Here is a 19,878-nt window from a genome sequence, read left to right on the forward strand (position 1 = left end):
CAGACTACACAGATGGATCTACAAAGCCCAGCGGTCAGTCAGGTCACCTTTCTTGACCTCAGAGGGCTGCGTCTCTGGCTTCTCCTTGGACTCTGCGTCTTCTGCTGCCGCTGGCTCCTCGGACTTCTCTTCATCTACACAAGAGATAAGGAAAACTTCAGATGGATGTGTGAGGAACCCCCTCTAAGAAGCACATTTAAGACCAAGAGCAGGAGACATTTTTCACATTTTTCTATCACGACTCCGAAAGAGGATTCTTAGCCATGCTGTCAAAGTTGACACCCTCCCTGGTAAGAATGAGATCTTCAGCTACTAGAAATCAGACAGGGTACATGGACCAAAGGGCCTCCTATCTTTGTGTCTTGCTTATATTCATTTTTAGAAATGCTATCCTAGCCCAGGTACATTGGAGCTCAAAGCTTGAGCTGCTTTTACACCTTCACTAGTCTTTTTCTGCACAGGCCAAAGGGAGGCTGTGCTCAGATCTGTTTTTGACAAACAGATGCAGTAAACACTACAAGGAAAATGATGAAACCAGGCATCATGAATATTCAAGCAATCCCTATGTTTCAAGAGACCAGAAACCTACTGGTCCACAACACATTACTGCCAGTGTCTGTGGCAGGACCTTGTTTCTCCTCCCTGAGGGGTGAGGGCGCTGTGGCAGGAGCTGGTGAGGTAGTGTCCCCAGAGCTCTCTTGCTCCCCGCTCTCCTCAGCTTTCTTCTCCTCCGATGGCTGCGTCGGCAGCTGGAGTGTGTCTTTTGGCCCCTCTCCTGTCCTGCGCCCTTCTTCACCGTCAACTTTCTCACCTGGGGGCAGGGCCTGACAGTTTTCTTGGGCAGAGACTGGAAGCTGCAGGAAAACCACACCACTGATTAGATACTCTCCAGTCAATCGTGCTCCAGCAGGGCCAAACACACCCCCAATCTAATACCACTCTAGGTTTACACATGCACCCCAAACTCCTAACAAGCATGCACAACTCCCAGAATCCCGCTCTAGTAGGCACATCCCCCCTATATCTTACACCAGTAGGTGCAGCTCACCAAATCCCACCATAACACAGACCCAAATCCCCAATCCCACATGAACAAATGCCCCACCTCTACAGAGTCTACATGTTCACTGCACTGCATCTCCTTCCCTGGTTCCGTCTGACCTTCTCCCTCCTCCTTCTCTCCCTCTTTCCCATTCTTTTCCGGTTTCTCGGCAGGAGCAGGGGTGGCTGCCAGAAAAAGGAAATTATGAAGGCTCTCTCTTCCTGCAACCCAATCAACTGTGCATTATTACAATCCATGCCTCCCAGTTTTAAAAAGATCCTTTGAGATGCCGTTTATGCATCCAGAGTTAACAGAAACTTTGCACAAACACTGGTGTATCTTGTTGGGAGGTGCTTGTTGTACTGATATGTATATGCAGGGGAAAAAGTCTGAAAATGCTGTTCAAGCCACTTCAAAGCTGTAAATTCCTGACAAACAGATGATGTGCGGACGTACCCACAATGTAAAGCACAGCAGCTTCTTTTAAATCCACAAGTGACAAAAGTTTGTTTCGGGTCTCTGCTTTGATTCTGTGAAGTTTCGTTGTGGTGGAGTATAAAATAGTGAATAAAACAGCCTGAGCCAATGAGCCAGGGCAGTCCAAGCTTCAGTACCTGGTTTGGAGGTGCAGGGTGTGTTAGTGCAGCTGGGCTCGGGCGTGGTGGTGGCTGTCTTGATAGCTGGAGAGGAGGCACGGGATGATTTCTTCGAGTCAGCGTTGACCTCCGGCTTCAGCTCTGGCATGCTCCACTTCCCGTTGATGTGCTCGAATTCCTGCACCTGGAAGAGGGAATCGCCGAGACACTGGAGACATCGGTTTCCCAATACCCCAGTCTGTGCTAATACTCCAATCTTGAATGATACTGTTTAAATAAAAAAACCACTAATAAAACACACCATAATTATACACAAATAACACTTAAGTCTCTAATTATACTTCAGTCTCCAACTGCACTCCAGGGAAGATGCCCTAATCTTGCAGAGACAGTCTTCTTTTTCATACCAACCCAGTTAGTACTGCCAGTTGGCGTCCCTCCCAGCCCAGTGCACCTCTCACCTTCTTCTTCACCAGGGACATGACCCCGATGCGGGTGAGGACAGGCTGGCGGCACAGCCCCTCCCTGGGCACCCCGTCCGCAAACGTCTCCGAGCCGTCGGCCACCGGCTCACACAAGTGCCGCATGAACAGAGAAACGTAGGCCCTGAGAGGAGACGGGGGGAGAGGATTTACTCTCCCAGTGGCAGAGGCAGGTAACATCTTTAAAAGACGGTTTATTGTCCGTCAAACATTCGGGTGATTTTACTTGGAAGTCAAGGATAGATATAAACTAGGAATTCTTTTAGCTGCCAGTAAGAAAACAGTTTACTAAGAAACCCCCAGCATCTGAACAATGGATCAATGTTGCACAGGAGATTTACACAATGGAAAAGATCACCTTTCCTATAAGCCTACAGGCAGAGAGGTTTAACAAATACTGACAAGCTGGACTGGGTTTGTGGCCCTATTGAGACCCGATTTTGTTCTGCGAAGGAGGATGAAGTAATCTGTGTGTGGATTTGCTGGTGGTTTGTTGCGGTTTTGCTGAACCTATTTCCATATGCATCTGCCCCTGTATGCTGGCAAATTGTAAACAGTGAATTCTATAAAAATCCTAATTAGAAAATGAAAGATGAAAGCAGTACAGCATTTTATTTTGCACGTGTTCTATCTGTAAATCCTTTCATTGTGAAATGAAAAGGTTAAACACAGAAATACTGTCTACGCCACAGCGTGTGGGTCCTGTGCTCCTTCAGTAAAAGGAGCTGAGGTTTGGACTGAGGGTGTGTGTGTATGGGGGGGAGGGGGGGGGCGAGCTGTGGGCTTACTTGAACTCCTTCTCGCTCTTGCCCCGCAGGTCCCGGACCAACCACTGGCAGGAGAAGGCGTCCTGGGACGGCATCCCCCAGCGCATCACCGCGTTCAGGAAGGCCTTGCGCTGCCGGGTGTTGAACCCCAGAACCTGGGACGGATGGACGGACAGACACACACACACACTGACACGCCGGCCATCACAACGAGACAACGTGCGAGTCAGAGGGGCTCAGGCAAGGCCGGGCCGCAAACCACGGGTGAAATGAGAGCGCGGGTGTAAATCAACTGCAGGCCACCCTGCACGTGCAAACGTCGACAATATCCCCATGCCAATGCAAATTTCAGCTAAAGTGCTCCCCTCCCCTTACCATTTTAAATTAAAAACCGAACTAAAATGACATTAATGACATCAAAACAATGTTTTGGCATGTTCTCGGTTTCTCGAAGTCACAACTGCAGTGACAAGTGGCGTGACTTTGCCTGCTTGGGAAATGACAGAAACAATGGGACAGTTCTGGGAGGTGCTCTTCTCCAAGGTAACAGAAGAGAAAAACTCCCGAAGTCTCCTGTGACCAGGAATGCCTAGAGGCCCAGGCACAGTGCTGTCTGGGTGCCGTCTGCCTGCACAGCAGGGATGCAATTTCGATTACAACATCATAACCCCGCAAGACCAGTGTCAGCAATGTTCAGGAAGAGGTAGTCCTTGAAGATCACCACAATTCTCAGACATGTCTTGCAAGTGGTAGATCTTTGGGTTGTGTCAAAATGTCTCTATGCTCATACCACTGGCTGCCCCATCTGAAGTGCACAGGGCCATCAGATTTGCCTTCAGAGTTCACGGTCGCCCCGTCTCCCCAGAGATCTGGGTGATCACGGTCTGTGAGACGTGTCCTGTGGGCACGTGATGAGGGCGGTGCCACACACTGGAGGCCCCCCTGCGAGATCAAGCTAACCACAGCATTTACCTGTCCGTGTGGGTGAGGGAGAGGGGTGTGACCTCTGGACCCCGCTCCAGGAAACAACACGGCCGCCCAGATGTGGTCAGGGGAGGTGGGGGCAACACTCACTTGAGTAAGGCTCTCATCACCTGGCCTGATGAGTACAGCTGCCTGTAGCAGCTGCCTCCACTTCCCATTTCAAGGGACTTTTAGTCTGCACCTGAATTGACCCTCTACCTTCATTACATCAGTGGAATATATGAAATTACTGGAGCAATGTTACCCTTTTCTTTTCATCCTAAACTTACATCATAGGCAGAAAAGAAGCAGGGGAACTCGTACCTCGATGTTGCCCCCAACTCTGGCCAGGAGGGGGGGCAGTGGCTTGTCCTTCTCATTTCTCAACTGGCGCCGTGACTGTCTGCGACCTTTGACCCAGCACAGAATCCGAGAAACAAAACAAAAAGATAGTCCAGTCCAGATCAGTAAGCAAGCCTCGTTGCAGACACTTATCATTCATGTTGAGTACGCTGACACAGCCCAGTAACAAGGCTCTGGACTCTTACAGTCCCTGTGGAGTCCAGTACATTGACACAGCCCAGTCACAGGGCTCTAGACTCTCACAGTCCCTGTGGAGTCCAGTACACTGACACAGCCCAGTCACAGGGCTCTGGACTCTCACAGTCCCTGTGGAGTCCAGTACACTGACACAGCCCAGTCACAGGGCTCTAGACTCTTACAGTCCCTGTGGAGCCCAGCACACTGACACAGCCCAGTCACAGGGCTCTAGACTCTTACAGTCCCTGTGGAGTCCAGTACACTGACACAGCCCAGTCACAGGGCTCTAGACTCTTACAGTCCCTGAGGACTCCAGTACACTGACACAGCCCAGTCACAGGGCTCTAGACTCTTACAGTCCCTGTGGAGTCCAGCACACTGACACAGCCCAGTCACAGGGCTCTAGACTCTTACAGTCCCTGTGGAGTCCAGTACACTGACACAGCCCAGTCACAGGGCTCTAGACTCTCACAGTCCCTGTGGAGTCCAGTACACTGACACAGCCCAGTCACAGGGCTCTAGACTCTCACAGTCCCTGAGGAGTCCAGTACACTGACACAGCCCAGTCACAGGGCTCTAGACTCTTACAGTCCCTGAGGACTCCAGTACACTGACAAGGCCCAGTCACAGGGCTCTTGACTCTTACAGTCCCTGTGGAGTCCAGCACACTGACACAGCCCAGTCACAGAGCTCTAGACTCTTACAGTCCCTGTGGAGTCCAGCACACTGACACAGCCCAGTTACAGGGCTCTAGACTCTCACAGTCCCTGTGGAGTCCAGCACACTGACACAGCCCAGTCACAGGGCTCTAGACTCTTACAGTCCCTGTGGAGTCCAGTACACTGACACAGCCCAGTCACAGGGCTCTAGACTCTCACAGTCCCTGAGGACTCCAGTACACTGACATGGCCCAGTCACGGGGCTCTTGACTCTTACAGTCCCTGAGGAGTCCAGCACACTGACACAGCCCAGTCACAGGGCTCTAGAGTGTTACACTCCATGTGAAGATAATCGATACAACCCAGCAAGCAAAATCAATAACAGAATTTCTAAATTAACTAGGTTTTGTTAAAAAGCAGTGTATTTTTACACAGGAAACCACTGGTCTTGTTTTACCTTCAGGCCGCTCATCAAAGTCCTCGTCTTCCTCCTCAGAGCCCACGGAGTACTCGGACTGGTTATCTGAAACATCATCATGCCAGTCTGAAACAGCACATATTGCAGGGTCAATAGGCTAGGCCCATTGGCTACACTAACCTAAAGTCTAGGCTACATGAATACAAGAAAAGCAGTAAGGAGGTTATCAATTGTCCAAATTTGATATAGTCATGCCTTCAAAGCATTCTGTGCCTTCTGGCTTCTGTTCCAGTAACATCTTAAATATTGAATTAAATCCTTAAACAAACTAATAAGCATTTTTGCCGAAGATACAGATAAAGCCCAATGGCACGAATTCAGAATGAGTCTTTAGTGATATGTTGACTTTATCTCCTACCGAGATTCTAAGGGATGAACATCAGGCCACATGGATGAGGAAGTTGGAAAATAAAACAAGCGCTTGCTACATTAAAAGAGGGATGTGTGCAAGACAAATACCAGGAAGGATCTACAGGCTCATACGTATGCCAAGAGGACTTGTAATTTGTAGGAATTAGTGCTTGTCCTCCTCCTGTTATGAACTCAGTTGAAAACGAGTCTGGAATTTTTTTGAGCTCTTAAAGATTACATTAAATATTTTCTAGGTGATTTGAAATGGCCAACTGGTACAGGTCTGAAAACAATTAATTAAAGGTTTTAAATCAAGAACTAATTAGTTGAGAAGTTCTAATTAAATAATTCGCTGAAATCAGGAGTTCCACTGGAATAACTTGTATAACCAACAGACCAGTTTTTCCATTCTCCAACATGCTCAGGAGTTTTAAAAATAACACAAAACACAAGCCCTTAGAGCACTACTTATTCTACCTGCTACTTAGAATCATATTTTTGCATTTCGATGCCAAACCACCGTCAAATATTCCTTCCTCATTTTGCAATAGTAAACTTTATTTTTCGTTTTCATTCCTACATTTGGCAAGCAGCTTTACAGCTCAGGACTCAATGAGCTTTCTTTAACTCTGATGGGGGAATGCCTCATTTAAAGGCACACTGACATCCCTGCTTTCACAGTCAGTGTGACTGTGTGTGACAGTGTGAATCAGGAAAAGTGTCATTGAGTGCAGATGCAGGAGTGTAACAGACTGTGTGTGTCAAAAGGATTGCGTATTGTGACTGCATACACCGGTGTGTGAATCGGTATAATTGTATACATGGGACAGTGCATCAGTAGGAGTGCCATACCTTGGTCCTCCTGTGCTGCATCATTATAGTTAACCTGCTTGCGGACTCTCTTGCCCTTTCCCAGGTTCCTGGCCAGGTCTTCCTGCTGCTGCTCATAATGATGACGCAGCAGTTTCTCCCAGTAATCAGGGTCCACATTCTCTTCCTGCTTGATTATCTCCCTCTCGATCTCCTCAATCTGCGAGCATACACACAGACACACAAGGCAATCTAGATAACCAGCATCATCCCATGCGGCAAACAAAGGGCGTTCCAGTGTCATTTCTCACAACTTTTGATTTATGGCTATATTTCCAGGCAACAGAGAGGCCAAGTGGAAATCTCAGTGTTTCTCCGATTTATGGAACTCTGCACTGCAAGCCTGAAAGTCATGAAGCGGTACTTTAAAGTATTTGGGTGTGAAAATTGATAATACATTGTGCTTTGGGTCCTGTGCTTCAGCTAAGTACCAGAAAAAAACAGAGCAGCGCTTATATTTCATGAGGAAACTGAACTCTTTAAATGTTGTCCAGACTTTACCGTTTTACAACAGTGTGGTCCAGAGTATTCTCCTCTTTCGCCTCATAAGTGTTTATGGCAAGATGCAAATCAGAGATTGGAATAAACTGGAGAAAGCTGTTAGACAAGCTAGTAGAATTATTGGCAATAACCAAAGGACTGTCTTTAAAACTCTATAAAAATCTTATGAAGGAAAAGACAAAACAAATAATATGAGATAAATGTCACCCCCTTCATAGCAGGTTATGATATGGGAGAAGGTAGAGCAGCTGTCTTTTGCAACACAAGATAAACACCAGCAGATGTAGAAGCTCATTTATTCCTGCAGCCATCATATTGTATAATAACACTGTCAAATGATAACTCCTGTTGTATCTGCAATCCCATAATAGTTCGAATGCATTGAATCAATGTAGTTTTGGTATGATGCTTCTTTTAAAATTTCATGTTGCATTTATTGTAGTTTTCTTTTTATTGGTGAAGGTTGTGAAGCAATACTGCCAAATGAATTTCCCAAGTTTGAGATTGTAAAGGTCTTCTAATCTAATCTTGACAAAACCAGACCACGGGTAGATGCTGGAGTGTCTCAACTGGTAGGGGACCAGACGCTCACACTCTAGAAATCTGCCAGCTCGAGCTGGGGCTGCTCACTGGCTCACTGTGGCTGGGATTCCCCAAGCTGGGGCACCTCGGCCAGTTGTGTGCTGCAGGGCCTGGAGTCAGAAATGGTGTCCGGAGTGCGCTGTGCATCAGCTCTTCTAGTTGATGACAACTCTCCTACACGGACTGGTGCAGCTCACAGGGTGTGGAAGAACATGGTGGATTTGATTTGGCACGTACCTGGGCCACAGTAAGCCCAGGCAACTGGCAATTCCCAAGGCAAAAATCAGAGAGGGGGTGCAAAAAGACAAACAAATGTGTGACAGAACGTGGGGCTAGGTTATAGGGGGAATGTAGTTTTGGGAGAGTTTGGAGAAGCCAGTCTAACCCAGCCTGCCAAAGTCTGCAGTTTCCTCTGCCCCGTTCCAATGGGTAAACTACATTTTCAGGTAGCAAAAGGGATCGCTGATCAGCTGGATTCCTGCGTGATGAGGCAGCTCTGGCTCTGGCTGATTAGCCCACCGCTCATGGTATATGTGGCAAGCATAGGCTTTTGTTAGGAAAACTTGAATCTCTGAAGCATCGGGTTTAGGTTGGTTTTTTTGTGCTACTAAAGGAAAACTACAGAACAAAAAGGCTTCAGAGCTGAAAGAAAGGTAGGGGCTCCAAAGGTGGAGCCAGGTTTGGCTGCTGCTAACCGTGTTAGAATCCAGAAGTTGAACACATGGTTTAGGTCTAAATAGTAACAAATTCCTAAGGAGGAAGGACTTGCGAGACTAGATCAGAAGACACAGCGGAGTGACACGTGGGCCTGCTAACGCCCTCACCTTGTCCTCCTCGCGCACCATGTACTGAGCCACCTTGAAGGAGCTCAGGTACTCGTTCATGTTCTGCATGTCTGTGTCGTCCGTGGCATCCTGGCTGCGGTCCAGCAGTCGCTCGATGGCGGTGCTGTCGTAGTGAATCACGCTGCTGTCCTCTTCCTTGTTCTCCCCTGTGGAAGAAAAAGGTTACAACTGCAGGGAGAAACGAGGCCGTCCTGTTTCCACAGCCCTACAGACACCTCAAGTTGCAAGCCCCGTGAAGACCACCGACACTGTACATAAGCCCCATAGTGACACTGTATGCAACCCTCAAAGAGTTCTTTTAAGCAATAACATTAACGGAGCACATAAACAAGATTCTATTCCCCAATTTACAAGCAGAAAGACAGATCTGTCAGTACAATGTTACATCACTGGACCACCTGAATCAAGAACCCACTTCCAAGGCTGTCATGGTTTGCAAATCTGAAAGACATTTTATCACAATTTCCTTGAATTACTATTTGTGCTTTTTGGGAAGTCACTGATTTGATCATTGATATTAATTTTCACGCAGGCCAAACGGGAATTTTGGTCCCCAAGCAGCTCACCCCACCCTTACCCTCGTTGTCGTCCTTGAAGAGCTCCTCGGTGCCGAACTTCAGGATGTCGTCCAGCTCCTGCTTGGTCATGGAACCGGCCTTGGAGCCCAGGCCGGGTCGCACCACCAGGTGGGTCAGCATCATCTTGCGCTTGGCCACCTGGGTGATCCGCTCTTCCACCGAAGCGCGCGTCACGAAGCGGTAGATCATGACCTTGTTGGCCTGGCCGATGCGGTGAGCCCGGCTGAACGCCTGGAAGACGACACACACAGGGATCGCCAGGGAGAAATCGGAGCAGTTTTTCTGTGCCAGTCTGTTAAATCTGCAGGTGTAGCGGAGCTGGTTCAGATACGGTGACGTCATCGACCTCCCTGCGCGTAGCAGGGACCTCAGCAGCCTTGGCTGGGGGAGGTCTCCTTTAGCTCATGCGGCTGGTTCCCTGTTGCGTTACGATGGAGACCCGGGTTCGCGCCCCAGGCGTTGCGAGACGAAACGGGTGGCGGAGGGCACGAGCCCGCGCGGAACCACGATGGTCACACAGGGCAATCCAACAGTTGGGGCTTTGTTTCTGTGTCCGCGTTTTAAACTGAGCTGTTTTTCTTTCTGTTCATTCTCTCCAGAAATAAACAACAACGGGACACTTTCGATTACTGTGCAATAACACACATCTATGACTACCATATCATAACAGAGTGATTTACATCAGAACTGGCTTATAAAGATAGAGTCTGCCCTGCTGGCACCTGAAGAGTGCCGACACACAGTCCTGTCAACCCTGAAGACAGCAGGGGGCTGGGCGATCGGCTTCTGCTGACAAAGATGACAGGAGTGACACTCGGGGCGCCCTCGCCACGTTAAGGGGGTGGCTAACCTGAATGTCGTTGTGGGGGTTCCAGTCCGAGTCGAAGATGACGACGGTGTCGGCCGTGGCCAGGTTGATGCCCAGGCCCCCCGCCCGTGTTGAGAGCAGGAAACAGAACTGGCACGCTCCCGGGGCTGAGGGGGTGGAACAGGGACGGAGAGGGTGCGAGGTTAGCGAAGCATCCAGAGAACAAGCAGCAAAAGATCAAGGAAAAAAACGTCAAATACCTAAAACTTTCATGTTAGGTTTCCAGTGTTTTTTTAAACGAATAAATAGATTGTTAGCGTGAGAAAACAACAAAAAAAACATTTTTACTTAATTGACTTACACAACCATCCGAAAAGATTTACGCAACATGTTTCAAAACAAAAACAAAACAAAACAAAACAAAAGAGGAGGGCTAGGAAGGGGAGAGGGGTGTCCTACCATTGAAGCGGTCAATGGCCTCCTGTCGCAGTGCCCCCGTGATGCCCCCGTCGATACGCTCATACTTGTACCCCTCGAAGTCCAGGAAATCCTCCAGCAAGTCCAGCATTTTGGTCATCTGAGGTCGAGAGACGGCATGATGCAAGAGTTACAAGAGGAACTTCAGTTACCCACAGCTTGCGCTAAATCCCAGTCGTGGTGAAGGCAGAGCGCAGCCATGGTAAGGGAAGAATGGTTGTACCAAGTGAAACCCAAGAGAACAGCAGAGGACACCAGAGAATGATCCAGGCTGTAGAAATCCACAGCAAAGCAATTTATAAGCAATGAAACACTATGGGGAAAAAAAACACCACTGCGGTGAATTTCACTCGGAGCTCTCCAGGGTTTGACTCCAGCCTGGTACACAGGAGCTGGAGACCGGAGATGCGTGGCTGCCCGCCTGTACCTGGGAGAAGATGAGGACTCGGTGGCCCTGCTCCTTCAGCTTCCTCAGCATCTTCTGCAGCAGCAGCAGCTTGCCTGAGGCCTTCGCCAGAGCCATGCCCTCGTAGGCCCCACTGGGCGTCTTCGGCGCCTCCTGGAGGACAACACGGACATGCGCTTCACGCAAGGCAAGCCAACAGCGAGCTCTTTATCGGCGGAGCTCAGGGCTGTCTCTTGACCGTTTTTCAAGTGTGCTAAATCAACTGTGCTCTCATCTTTACTTTTTGAAAAGTAAATGTTTCAGAAATAATTCCAACCCACACATGCACAAGTGTGGTCATGCTGAGCCAAAAACACGCTTTCTGGTTCAGGACGGGGGGTGTGGACTACGGGGAGGGAAGTTAGCAGACTAAGCAAAGGGAATCACTGCCGGCAGGGTGCTCACCATGGATGCCACAGGGAAAAGGTAGGGATGATTGCAGCACTTCTTTAGGTCCATCATGATGTTCAGTAGTGACACCTGGTTGCCCCCTCCTTTCGAGTTCAGGGCCTCAAAATTCCGCGTCAGGATATACTTGTAGTATTTCCTGCAGCACACAGAGAGTAGAGAGATCGCATCCCCGGTGTGAGACAGAGGGTCGGGCTCCAGAGCCTGGAGATTCTCCAGCATGAAACCAGCTAAGTGAGACCAGAGTGCGATGCTTCATACTGGCACGTTCGCGGTTTGCAAGACTGCAGCAGAGAGTTTTCCTCAGAACTGCTTCCTGGGGACTTCTGTACCTGTGGACTTCTTATTCCTACAGAGCTTCAACAGCTCCACAGATAACCCCAACCCCAACCCCACAAAAAGAGAGCTCACTCTCTCACGTGTGCTTTGTAAGCTGGTCACAGATTAGCTCTGGCTTCTGTCACTTGACAACTTCACTACCATGTGCTTGGATTGTCCTTTTTATATTGTTTCTAGCTCTGCAACAGTAGATTTTAAAAGGTATCTATAAAATATCAGAGTCAGCTTGGAGTTGGCCACTGTGTGAATAAATAGAGCTGAAAACAAAACAGCATTAATTAAATCAATAATTAGTTCAAATAAGGTTTAAATTAATCTCAGCTGAAATGTAAGCTAAATGACGGGGAGCTTGCAGGATGAGGACTGGGAAAGCCCAGCACTAATACCAGACTGTTGTTCTTCAAATCCCCTACTTCTGTGTATTTTGCATCTTTTCCCAGATCCCTCCCTCTCTCCACTTCCTCACCCTCCTCTCCCTTCTCCCAAGTCTTACTTCTGCATGGGACTGAGCTCCACCCGGACAATCAGCTCAGTTTTAGCTGGCATGTTCTTGAAGACGTCGGCCTTCAGCCTTCTCAGCATGTGGGGACCCAAGAGGTCATGGAGCTTCTTAATCTGGTCCTCCTTTGAGATATCAGCAAACTCCTCCAGAAAGCCCTCCAGATTACTGTAAAGAGAAGGAATGTTTCAGGCATTTAGTCTTACACTGCAAAGTGCTTAGCCTGCGCTGTTGTGCACAACTTGTGTTGTGTACTGTGCCTTGCTATGCACTGGGCTGTGGTGTGAATCTCTGAATTGGGCTGGGCTGTGGTGTGAGACTCTCTAATGCACCGAGACGAAGTGTAATCATATACCGTGACCCCAGATTCTCCCCTGTGCCGTGGAATTGCAGTGGTGCCTAGGTCAGTAGAGTAGGAGGGGAGCCCGTACTTAAAGCGATCAGGAGTGAGAAAATTAAGCAGGTGGAAGAGCTCCTCCAGGTTGTTCTGCAGTGGCGTGCCGGTCAGGAGAAGCTTGTGGTCAATCTTGTAGTCATTCAGCCTCCTGAAGAACTGTCGCAGAGAGAGAAGCACCATCAGAGGCGCACTGTGTGGTCAGATGGACAAAAAGCTCCGAAGCTTAACAGTGACGAAAATAATTTTGGATACTTTTACCAGACTTAATCCCTCTAGGTTAAGACGGTACACTGCTGTTCAAGGCTGCAGATAAGACACATCACGCTCAAATTTAGCTAGAAGACCTTTGGATTCCTGAAATCTTACATATGTCATGTTTAAAAAAGTGGGAAGAATCCAGGTCAAATGGGGAAAAACACAGTAAATAACAGGAATGCCTGGAATTATACCCACTATAACACTGGCCCACCCATGGGGGCCACCAATGCAGATTACCAGCTGTGTAGAACACCTCTACACAAGCAGACTGATTAGCTACTGAGCAGACAAATTAGCAGGATGAGCCAAGGAGAGCTCCTCTATTCTGTAATAGTTCTTATGTTTCATGTCATTTAGAGGGTCACACAGAGCCAGGGGATATTTAACAGCTGCACAACAGACAGACCTACCTTGGACTGGTTGTTCTTGAGCCTGTGGGCCTCATCTACAACCAGACAGGCCCAGTCAATAGACTTCAGCGCCGTCTGGTCGATGGTGATCAGCTCGTAGGAAGTCAGCAGCACGTGGAACTTGACTGGTGCCTCCCTCTGGCCAGGCAAGGAGCAGCGGGGGCAGGGGATATTAAAAAACAAGCACAAGCTGAGACCGAGTCTATTCATAAAGGCGCATCTAATGCTGCGACCAACTGTTCAATAACCTGGAATCATATGCAGGATGCAGGCATCGATAATCAATACGTTGGCAAGAAAGATACGCGTTCTTGCTTTTAATGTCAAAGAAATGTCTACACTTTTATCTGCTGCTAAAAACAAACGGTAAAAGGGAAACAGTGAAACACTGCTACCAAAAATTTCAAGAACTTAAAGAAATCTGGCATTGTACCCCGTTTCAAGATCAGTTCAATTGCAATGGAGAGGATTCGTTTCTATAGGACAAGCACTCTGGAGCACTTCCCTAAGATCTGCGGTCCCATTCTGGAATATTTTGAAAAAGACTGAGCTTTGTACTTATCCCTGATCATTTTACACATACAGTCATTTCGTCATTACTTCTATCACAGATTTTTGACTTTATTCTTTTCTCAACAACACTGTAAAAAGGCACAAGGCAGTTTGTGCCTTTTGTTCTCTGTCTAGCTGTTTGTTTTTTGCGTTTTAATGTTTTTAAAGCTTTTGTTTGTTACATTTATCAAAATTTCTTAAAAAAAACATCAAGCATTAAGAACGTGACTAAGCTGGGTTTCTGAGAGGTCTGGTGGGGAGGGGGCAAGCTGGTCCTGAGGTGGGGGAAAGCCCAGCCTCACCTTCATCTTGAAGGCCTTCTTTCCGCCTTTGATGGCGTTGTCCTCGAAGGAGAACTCATTCTCACGGATGATGGCCCGGCTCTCCTTGTCGCCCGTGTAAGTCACCACGTAGAAATCGGGAGCCCACATCTCAAACTCGCGTTCCCAGTTGATAATGGTGGAAAGGGGGGCGCTCACCAGGAAGGGGCCCTTGGTGTGGCCCTGAACAAACAGAGAGACAGATAAAGTTGCCCACCCTGACATGACAGATATCCATCCCCACTATGGGAAAGGCCTGTTTATCCCAAGGCAATGATAAATCTAACTCTCCACAGAGCAGAAACAAATATATATTTATGTTCTGTAGAACTATAGATATAATCTGTTCTTAGCATTATTAAAGGCCACTGCATATTGTCTATCAAACTGCATTGCACTGGGCATCCCTTATTTTCACACCGTTCTGGAATTGAAATAAACGCGATGCAGTGTATTATACCATTTTGTGTTATAAGCAGCTATCGTGCTAATAGTATTGCTCATATGAGTTGCTTATAGTTCATATGAGTACTTCCATAGAATTCTACTCAGGAAATACTGTAGTGGCTAGAACTGCACTGTACCACAACCATTGGTCAGCGTCATGATCTGCTGTAATGTGCTGGCCAGTATTACATTCTGTAGCCAGTGCAATTGTATAATTTATTGTAGCTGCGAGCTCTGGACTTCACCGCAAAGCCCGGTGTCAGGCAGCCATGTCCCGCTGTGGAAGCTGCAGTGAGCTGAAGGGAGGTGGGGACTGGCATTACCTCCTTGAAGAGCGAATAGAGGAAGACGATGGTCTGGATGGTCTTGCCCAGGCCCATCTCGTCCGCGAGGATGGTGTCGGTGCCCTGAGCCCAGGAGAATCGCAGCCAGTTCAGCCCCTCAAGCTGGTACAGGTGCAGGGTGCCCCCCGTCACTGTCACAAAGTCCGGCTGGACCTCGTACTTGACCGTGGGCTGTGGGGGAGAACGGAAAGCCAGAAAGTTATGCCGTCTCAACTGCTCAAAAAGAGGGTTTGCCCCACCACCATAAGGAAAGCCTGGACTCACATCAGTGATGGGTGAGCTGGGGGGGTCATCGGAGTCATCCTTCTTCACAATCTTCATCTTCCTTGGCCTCTCAGGGTCATCTTTTATCACCAGTTCCCTATCAAATGCACACAGAGTCAGGAGGGAGGGAGACAAAAGGGTACAGCAAACCCTTCCCCAACATGGGATAGATTATGCACCAAAATATCAATGCCACATATCAGCTGTAAGTGAAACATTTGACTATGAACAGTGCTCATCTTCCTCATCACTATATGTCCTCAGCATCCTTATTCAAAGGTAAGTGGTTATATTTTCATTTTACTGAACACAGTTCAGTAAAGGTAGGGCCACTCATTTCTGTGTACTAAGAGACACCTATAGGTATTAAAAGGTGCATGGCACGGTGGCGCAGTGGTAAGCGTTGATGCCCTCCAGAGCTCACTCTGCTGAGAGTTCAATCTCAGACCCGGGGTGCTGTCTGAGTGGAGTTTGTATGTTCTTCCGGGTTCATGTGGGTTTCCTCCGGGAGTTCTGGTTTCCTCCCACAGTCCAATAACATACTGGCAGGTTAATTGGCTGGTGGGAAAACTGGCCCTGATGTGAGTGTGTGCATGTCTGTGTGCCCTCCCAGGTGTACTCTGCCCTGTGCATGCTGCTTGCCGGGATTTTGCTCTGAGCCCTGGCTCTCCCGTGACCCCCAAGTGGAAGAAGCAGTTAGAAAAGATTGACGGTATTAACAGGTCAGGCTGGGGATTTTTTTCCATGTATCCCTAGTTATTACATAAGATGTTACTTTTCTCCAAGATGGATTTGCCTGACTTTGGAGGCACATAACTGCCATGTAGTACAAGGGTCTGCTATACTCTATTTCCAGCAGATGGACAGACAGCTACCTATGGCTCCAACCTGCAGACTGACAGACTGAGAGGATGACAGACAGACTTGGGCCTGTGGTTCCAGTGGACAGACAAAAAGCAGGCAGGCATACAGACTGATAAATGGGTGAAAAGCAGAATGATAATCTGACAAGAAGAGTGACACGGACATACCTGTGGTTCCAGTAGTTGGTCTTATGCAGATTGAACTCAGGGATATCCAGGTTGTCTCTCTCCCAGGTGCACTGGTCATATGTCAGGTCTCTCCACTTCACCAGGTAGTGATAATTCCCCTTCTTATCCACACTGCAGCACACACAGGTAAATGTATAAACACACCAATCCTAAAGCCAAAGCAAGCCCTTACTCTCACCTTTACTCAAAGCCCCATAGCTCAGCTGCAGCTGTAACACAGCACCACCTCTGCAGTTTACCGTGGCTCACAGGCTGGAGCCCCTGCAGTTCACTGTGTAGCTGCGTGGCTCACAGGCTGGAGCCCCTGCAGTTCACTGTGTAGCTGCGTGGCTCACAGGCTGGAGCCCCTGCAGTTCACTGTGTAGCTGCGTGGCTCACAGGCTGGAGCCCCTGCAGTTCACTGTGTAGCTGCATGGCTCATAGGCTGGAGCCCCTGCAGTTCACTGTGTAGCTGGGTGGCTCACAGGCTGGAGCCCCTGCAGTTCACTGTGTAGCTGCGTTGCTCACAGGCTGGAGCCCCTGCAGTTCACTGTGTAGCTCACAGGCTGGAGCCCCTGCAGTTCACTGTGTAGCTGCATGGCTCATAGGCTGGAGCCCCTGCAGTTCACTGTGTAGCTGCATGGCTCATAGGCTGGAGCCCCTGCAGTTCACTGTGCAGCTGGGTGGCTCACAGGCTGGAGCCCCTGCAGATCCCTGTGTAGCTGCGTGGCTCGCAGGCTGGAGCCCCTGCAGATCACTGTATAGCTGTGCAGCTGTGTGGGTCACAGACCTGTGGTTGATGATGCGGTGTACCACCATCCACTCAGGCTTGATTCCGTAGCGGAAGAAGCGCTCCTCCATGGCAGCGTACTGTGGGTCCTTAGCCCTTCTCTTCTCGCTCTTGCTATCTTCCTCTCCTGAGCCGTAGTCCAGCCCAGGGGGCTCATCCATGTCGTTCTTCCGCTGGTAATTCCGGAACATAACTGAGTGGTAGATCTCCAGCTGGGAGAAACACACAGGAAGACAGGCAGGGAGAGAGAGAGAGAAAGGACAGAGAAACAGCTTAATTCACAGAGGCAAAATTAAACCCTAATTCATTTAGGCCAACAAGTACTAATTATTATATTTATCAGCAACATCTTTTCAGAACCTCACTGGCTCTGCCCTGGGCAGCAGACATTCCAGGTAAATTAACCACGTTTGGAAAGGAGAGCTGGAACAGAAGAGAGGTTGTGAACAAAGGGAGCTCAATTTGCATTGCTGTAATTATTCTCTTCCTCAGTAAGTTACTGATCCAAGGATCCTCATGAGTTATTACATTGGATCCTTCCTGAAACCAACCCTCCCAGCCTGGACGGGCAGCTTGTTCCAGAGTCTCACTACTCTTGCCGTAAAAAGATGTGCTTCTTGCTCTTAGTGCTGAATTCACCGTTGCTGAACTTCCACAGGTCGCTTTTTCATTGTTGATTGTGAAGATACCTCCTGGGTAACAGGCATTTGTACTCGTACCCCATCTCTAGAATATCTCCGAGAATATGAGAAAAGTTACAAGACACTGGTGGCCATCAGCATCTTACAGGTGTCATCACTCCCTTTCTTAAAAGACAGGATCAAACATATAGCGCACCCGAGACGTTAGGCCCAGATTCACACAGTGTGAGTCTTAAAATCTAAATGGAATTGTCTTTTGTGTTCCAGGGTTCTTGTACTGCTGCCGCTCATCTTGAAGGGTCACCTAAGTTGACATAGTAAATGCCATTCAGGTATTTTGAATACCTGAGTCAAGTCCTTGCAATGCTATCTGTTTCAAACTGAAAAAGATCCAGGGATAATTCTAGTAGTCGTGCCAGTTTTGCAATGCCTCCAGAGAAGCAATATCTTTCTTGTATTGTGGTGACCAAAACTGATCGCAATATTCTAAGCGCTGCCATTGTATCCTTCTGTAAGCTCTAGTACAACGCCCCTCTTTATAAATAGCACTGTCGAGGTCTCCACTGTCAATGAAAAATTGTTCTCCATTGACTTCTCTGGTTACATAAAGACCGGTTTATTCTTATCCAGCAAGGTTTCCCTTCTTAATAAACTTTTTTTTGTAAGGCTTGCTAAAACATAAGGTTTACCTGCAGCTCAGTGACCCAGGTGCAGTGCCAGTAGGACTGTCCCATCAGCTTCACAAAGAACTCCCTCTCGGGCCGACCCTGCAGTGGTTTCGGTGGGGGGTCCTGGGGGTCAGCGTCAGGGGGTGGGGGTACTGGAATCGGGGGTGGAGGCTCACCCCAGCGCCAGTGCAGGATCTTCTGGACCCGGCCGTTGATGGGGGGGCACTACATGGCAGACAAGAGGATTATAAAAATACAAGACAAGCCTTTTTCAAGGGCTGAGGTGTTACCTAAACTCAGCATGCAAAAGGGAAACGGAGTTCTGAGAATGCATATTTGACTTAATTACAGGCACACCCCTTCTTCATTATTGGGGTATCTTTACCAGAGGAATGGGGGAAAGGACAGAAAAATGGAATTGGCTGGAAGAACATGTTCATCACAATCTACAGCAGTGGGGGATTACAATTTAAGGGAGAGGGGCTCAGTGATGTGATGTGACTGGTCGAGAGAGGGATGTCACTCACCGTGCAGCGTGGGCACAACCACTCCCCATTGGGTATCTCAGGCAGGGGGGGGTTCAGGCAGTGGATGTGGTAGGAGGAGGGGCAGGTGTCGCAGCACAGCAGCTCCCCTCCGTCCTTGCAGACCCGGCAGAACTCCATGTGGTCATCCTCCTCCTCCTCCGCCCCTTCGCACTCCTCCACCTCCTCCTCAAACTCCTCAAACTCATCCTCCTTCGCCTCCCATTGGATCCCCTCCTTCTCCTGGGGACAGACACAGAGGCAGGGAGTGAGTGAGGAGCAATACAGAAACACAAACAGTGCAGTATATCACACTGCCACACTAACACTTCGGTGAGAGGGACTGAGACTGGGGGGTAGCGCTGCTGCACATTAATACTGCACTTAGAGAGAGAGACAAAGAGGGGGAGGAAGGAACAGTGGATGTCTGGTATGAAGGGGCTTCAATCTGGAAAACAGAAGGACCTTAGGGTAGATATTTCTGGGCAAATATTCAAGAGCAGATTTTGCAGAGCGGATGGTTAGGGGCAGGTCAGGGTGGATGGTGGTAAACGTGGCAGGGTACATGGGCTTGGGCAGATGGAGAGGAAGAACTGAGCTAGAGTGGGCGCGGAAGGGTAGATGTGGCAGGACATGCGAGGCAGGGAGGGAAAGGGCAGACTCACGCAGTGGGGGCAGCTCCACTTGCCCTCAGGTGCTCTCTCCAGCTCGGGCTCCAGGCACACCAGGTGGTAGGCACGGGGGCAGGTGTCACACAGGATGATCTCGCCGCCCTGCTGGCAGACCTCGCAATAGTCCTGGTGATCTGTCTCATAGCCATCACCCTCCTCCTCTCCCACCACCGCTGGAGAGAGGGATGAGAGAGGGAAAGAGAGTTTAAATCATACTAAGATCTTTGGTAATGTATAATACTACACTGAAAAAACAGACTGTGTGAGGGAGAGAGAAAGCAAGAGAGAGCCCGATACAGTGAGAATGAACTCCACCATACACTGAGTCTGA

The 19,878-nt window shown here is 48.8% G+C and overlaps 1 protein-coding gene across 5 annotated transcripts in view; it reads right to left on the reverse strand.

The window, feature by feature from the left end:
• The window catches only part of chd3 (chromodomain helicase DNA binding protein 3), a 49,475-nt gene that overhangs the window by 21,098 nt on the left and 8,499 nt on the right, over positions 1 to 19,878 (reverse strand). For 4 of the 5 annotated variants that reach the window (XM_088910446.1, XM_088910444.1, XM_088910449.1 and 1 more), the window contains exons 8-33: positions 19,542 to 19,720; positions 18,880 to 19,119; positions 18,374 to 18,577; positions 17,044 to 17,255; positions 16,254 to 16,385; positions 15,223 to 15,319; positions 14,938 to 15,129; positions 14,150 to 14,350; positions 13,296 to 13,433; positions 12,662 to 12,783; positions 12,225 to 12,398; positions 11,390 to 11,531; positions 10,967 to 11,098; positions 10,522 to 10,639; positions 10,105 to 10,229; positions 9,254 to 9,485; positions 8,656 to 8,822; positions 6,731 to 6,908; positions 5,507 to 5,593; positions 4,175 to 4,260; positions 2,909 to 3,042; positions 2,100 to 2,244; positions 1,657 to 1,822; positions 1,106 to 1,227; positions 629 to 854; positions 48 to 134 (exon numbers count right to left, since the gene is read on the reverse strand). In XM_088910446.1, coding sequence (XP_088766572.1) covers positions 48 to 134; positions 629 to 854; positions 1,106 to 1,227; positions 1,657 to 1,822; positions 2,100 to 2,244; positions 2,909 to 3,042; positions 4,175 to 4,260; positions 5,507 to 5,593; positions 6,731 to 6,908; positions 8,656 to 8,822; positions 9,254 to 9,485; positions 10,105 to 10,229; positions 10,522 to 10,639; positions 10,967 to 11,098; positions 11,390 to 11,531; positions 12,225 to 12,398; positions 12,662 to 12,783; positions 13,296 to 13,433; positions 14,150 to 14,350; positions 14,938 to 15,129; positions 15,223 to 15,319; positions 16,254 to 16,385; positions 17,044 to 17,255; positions 18,374 to 18,577; positions 18,880 to 19,119; positions 19,542 to 19,720 — 4,038 coding nt within the window. The remainder of the gene's footprint in view (positions 1 to 47; positions 135 to 628; positions 855 to 1,105; positions 1,228 to 1,656; positions 1,823 to 2,099; positions 2,245 to 2,908; positions 3,043 to 4,174; positions 4,261 to 5,506; positions 5,594 to 6,730; positions 6,909 to 8,655; positions 8,823 to 9,253; positions 9,486 to 10,104; positions 10,230 to 10,521; positions 10,640 to 10,966; positions 11,099 to 11,389; positions 11,532 to 12,224; positions 12,399 to 12,661; positions 12,784 to 13,295; positions 13,434 to 14,149; positions 14,351 to 14,937; positions 15,130 to 15,222; positions 15,320 to 16,253; positions 16,386 to 17,043; positions 17,256 to 18,373; positions 18,578 to 18,879; positions 19,120 to 19,541; positions 19,721 to 19,878) is intronic. The other variant, XM_088910445.1, reaches the window with a different exon arrangement.

Source organism: Atractosteus spatula, chromosome 3 (assembly GCF_055471065.1).
Source record: "Atractosteus spatula isolate fAtrSpa1 chromosome 3, fAtrSpa1.hap1, whole genome shotgun sequence".
Lineage (NCBI taxonomy): Eukaryota > Metazoa > Chordata > Actinopteri > Semionotiformes > Lepisosteidae > Atractosteus > Atractosteus spatula.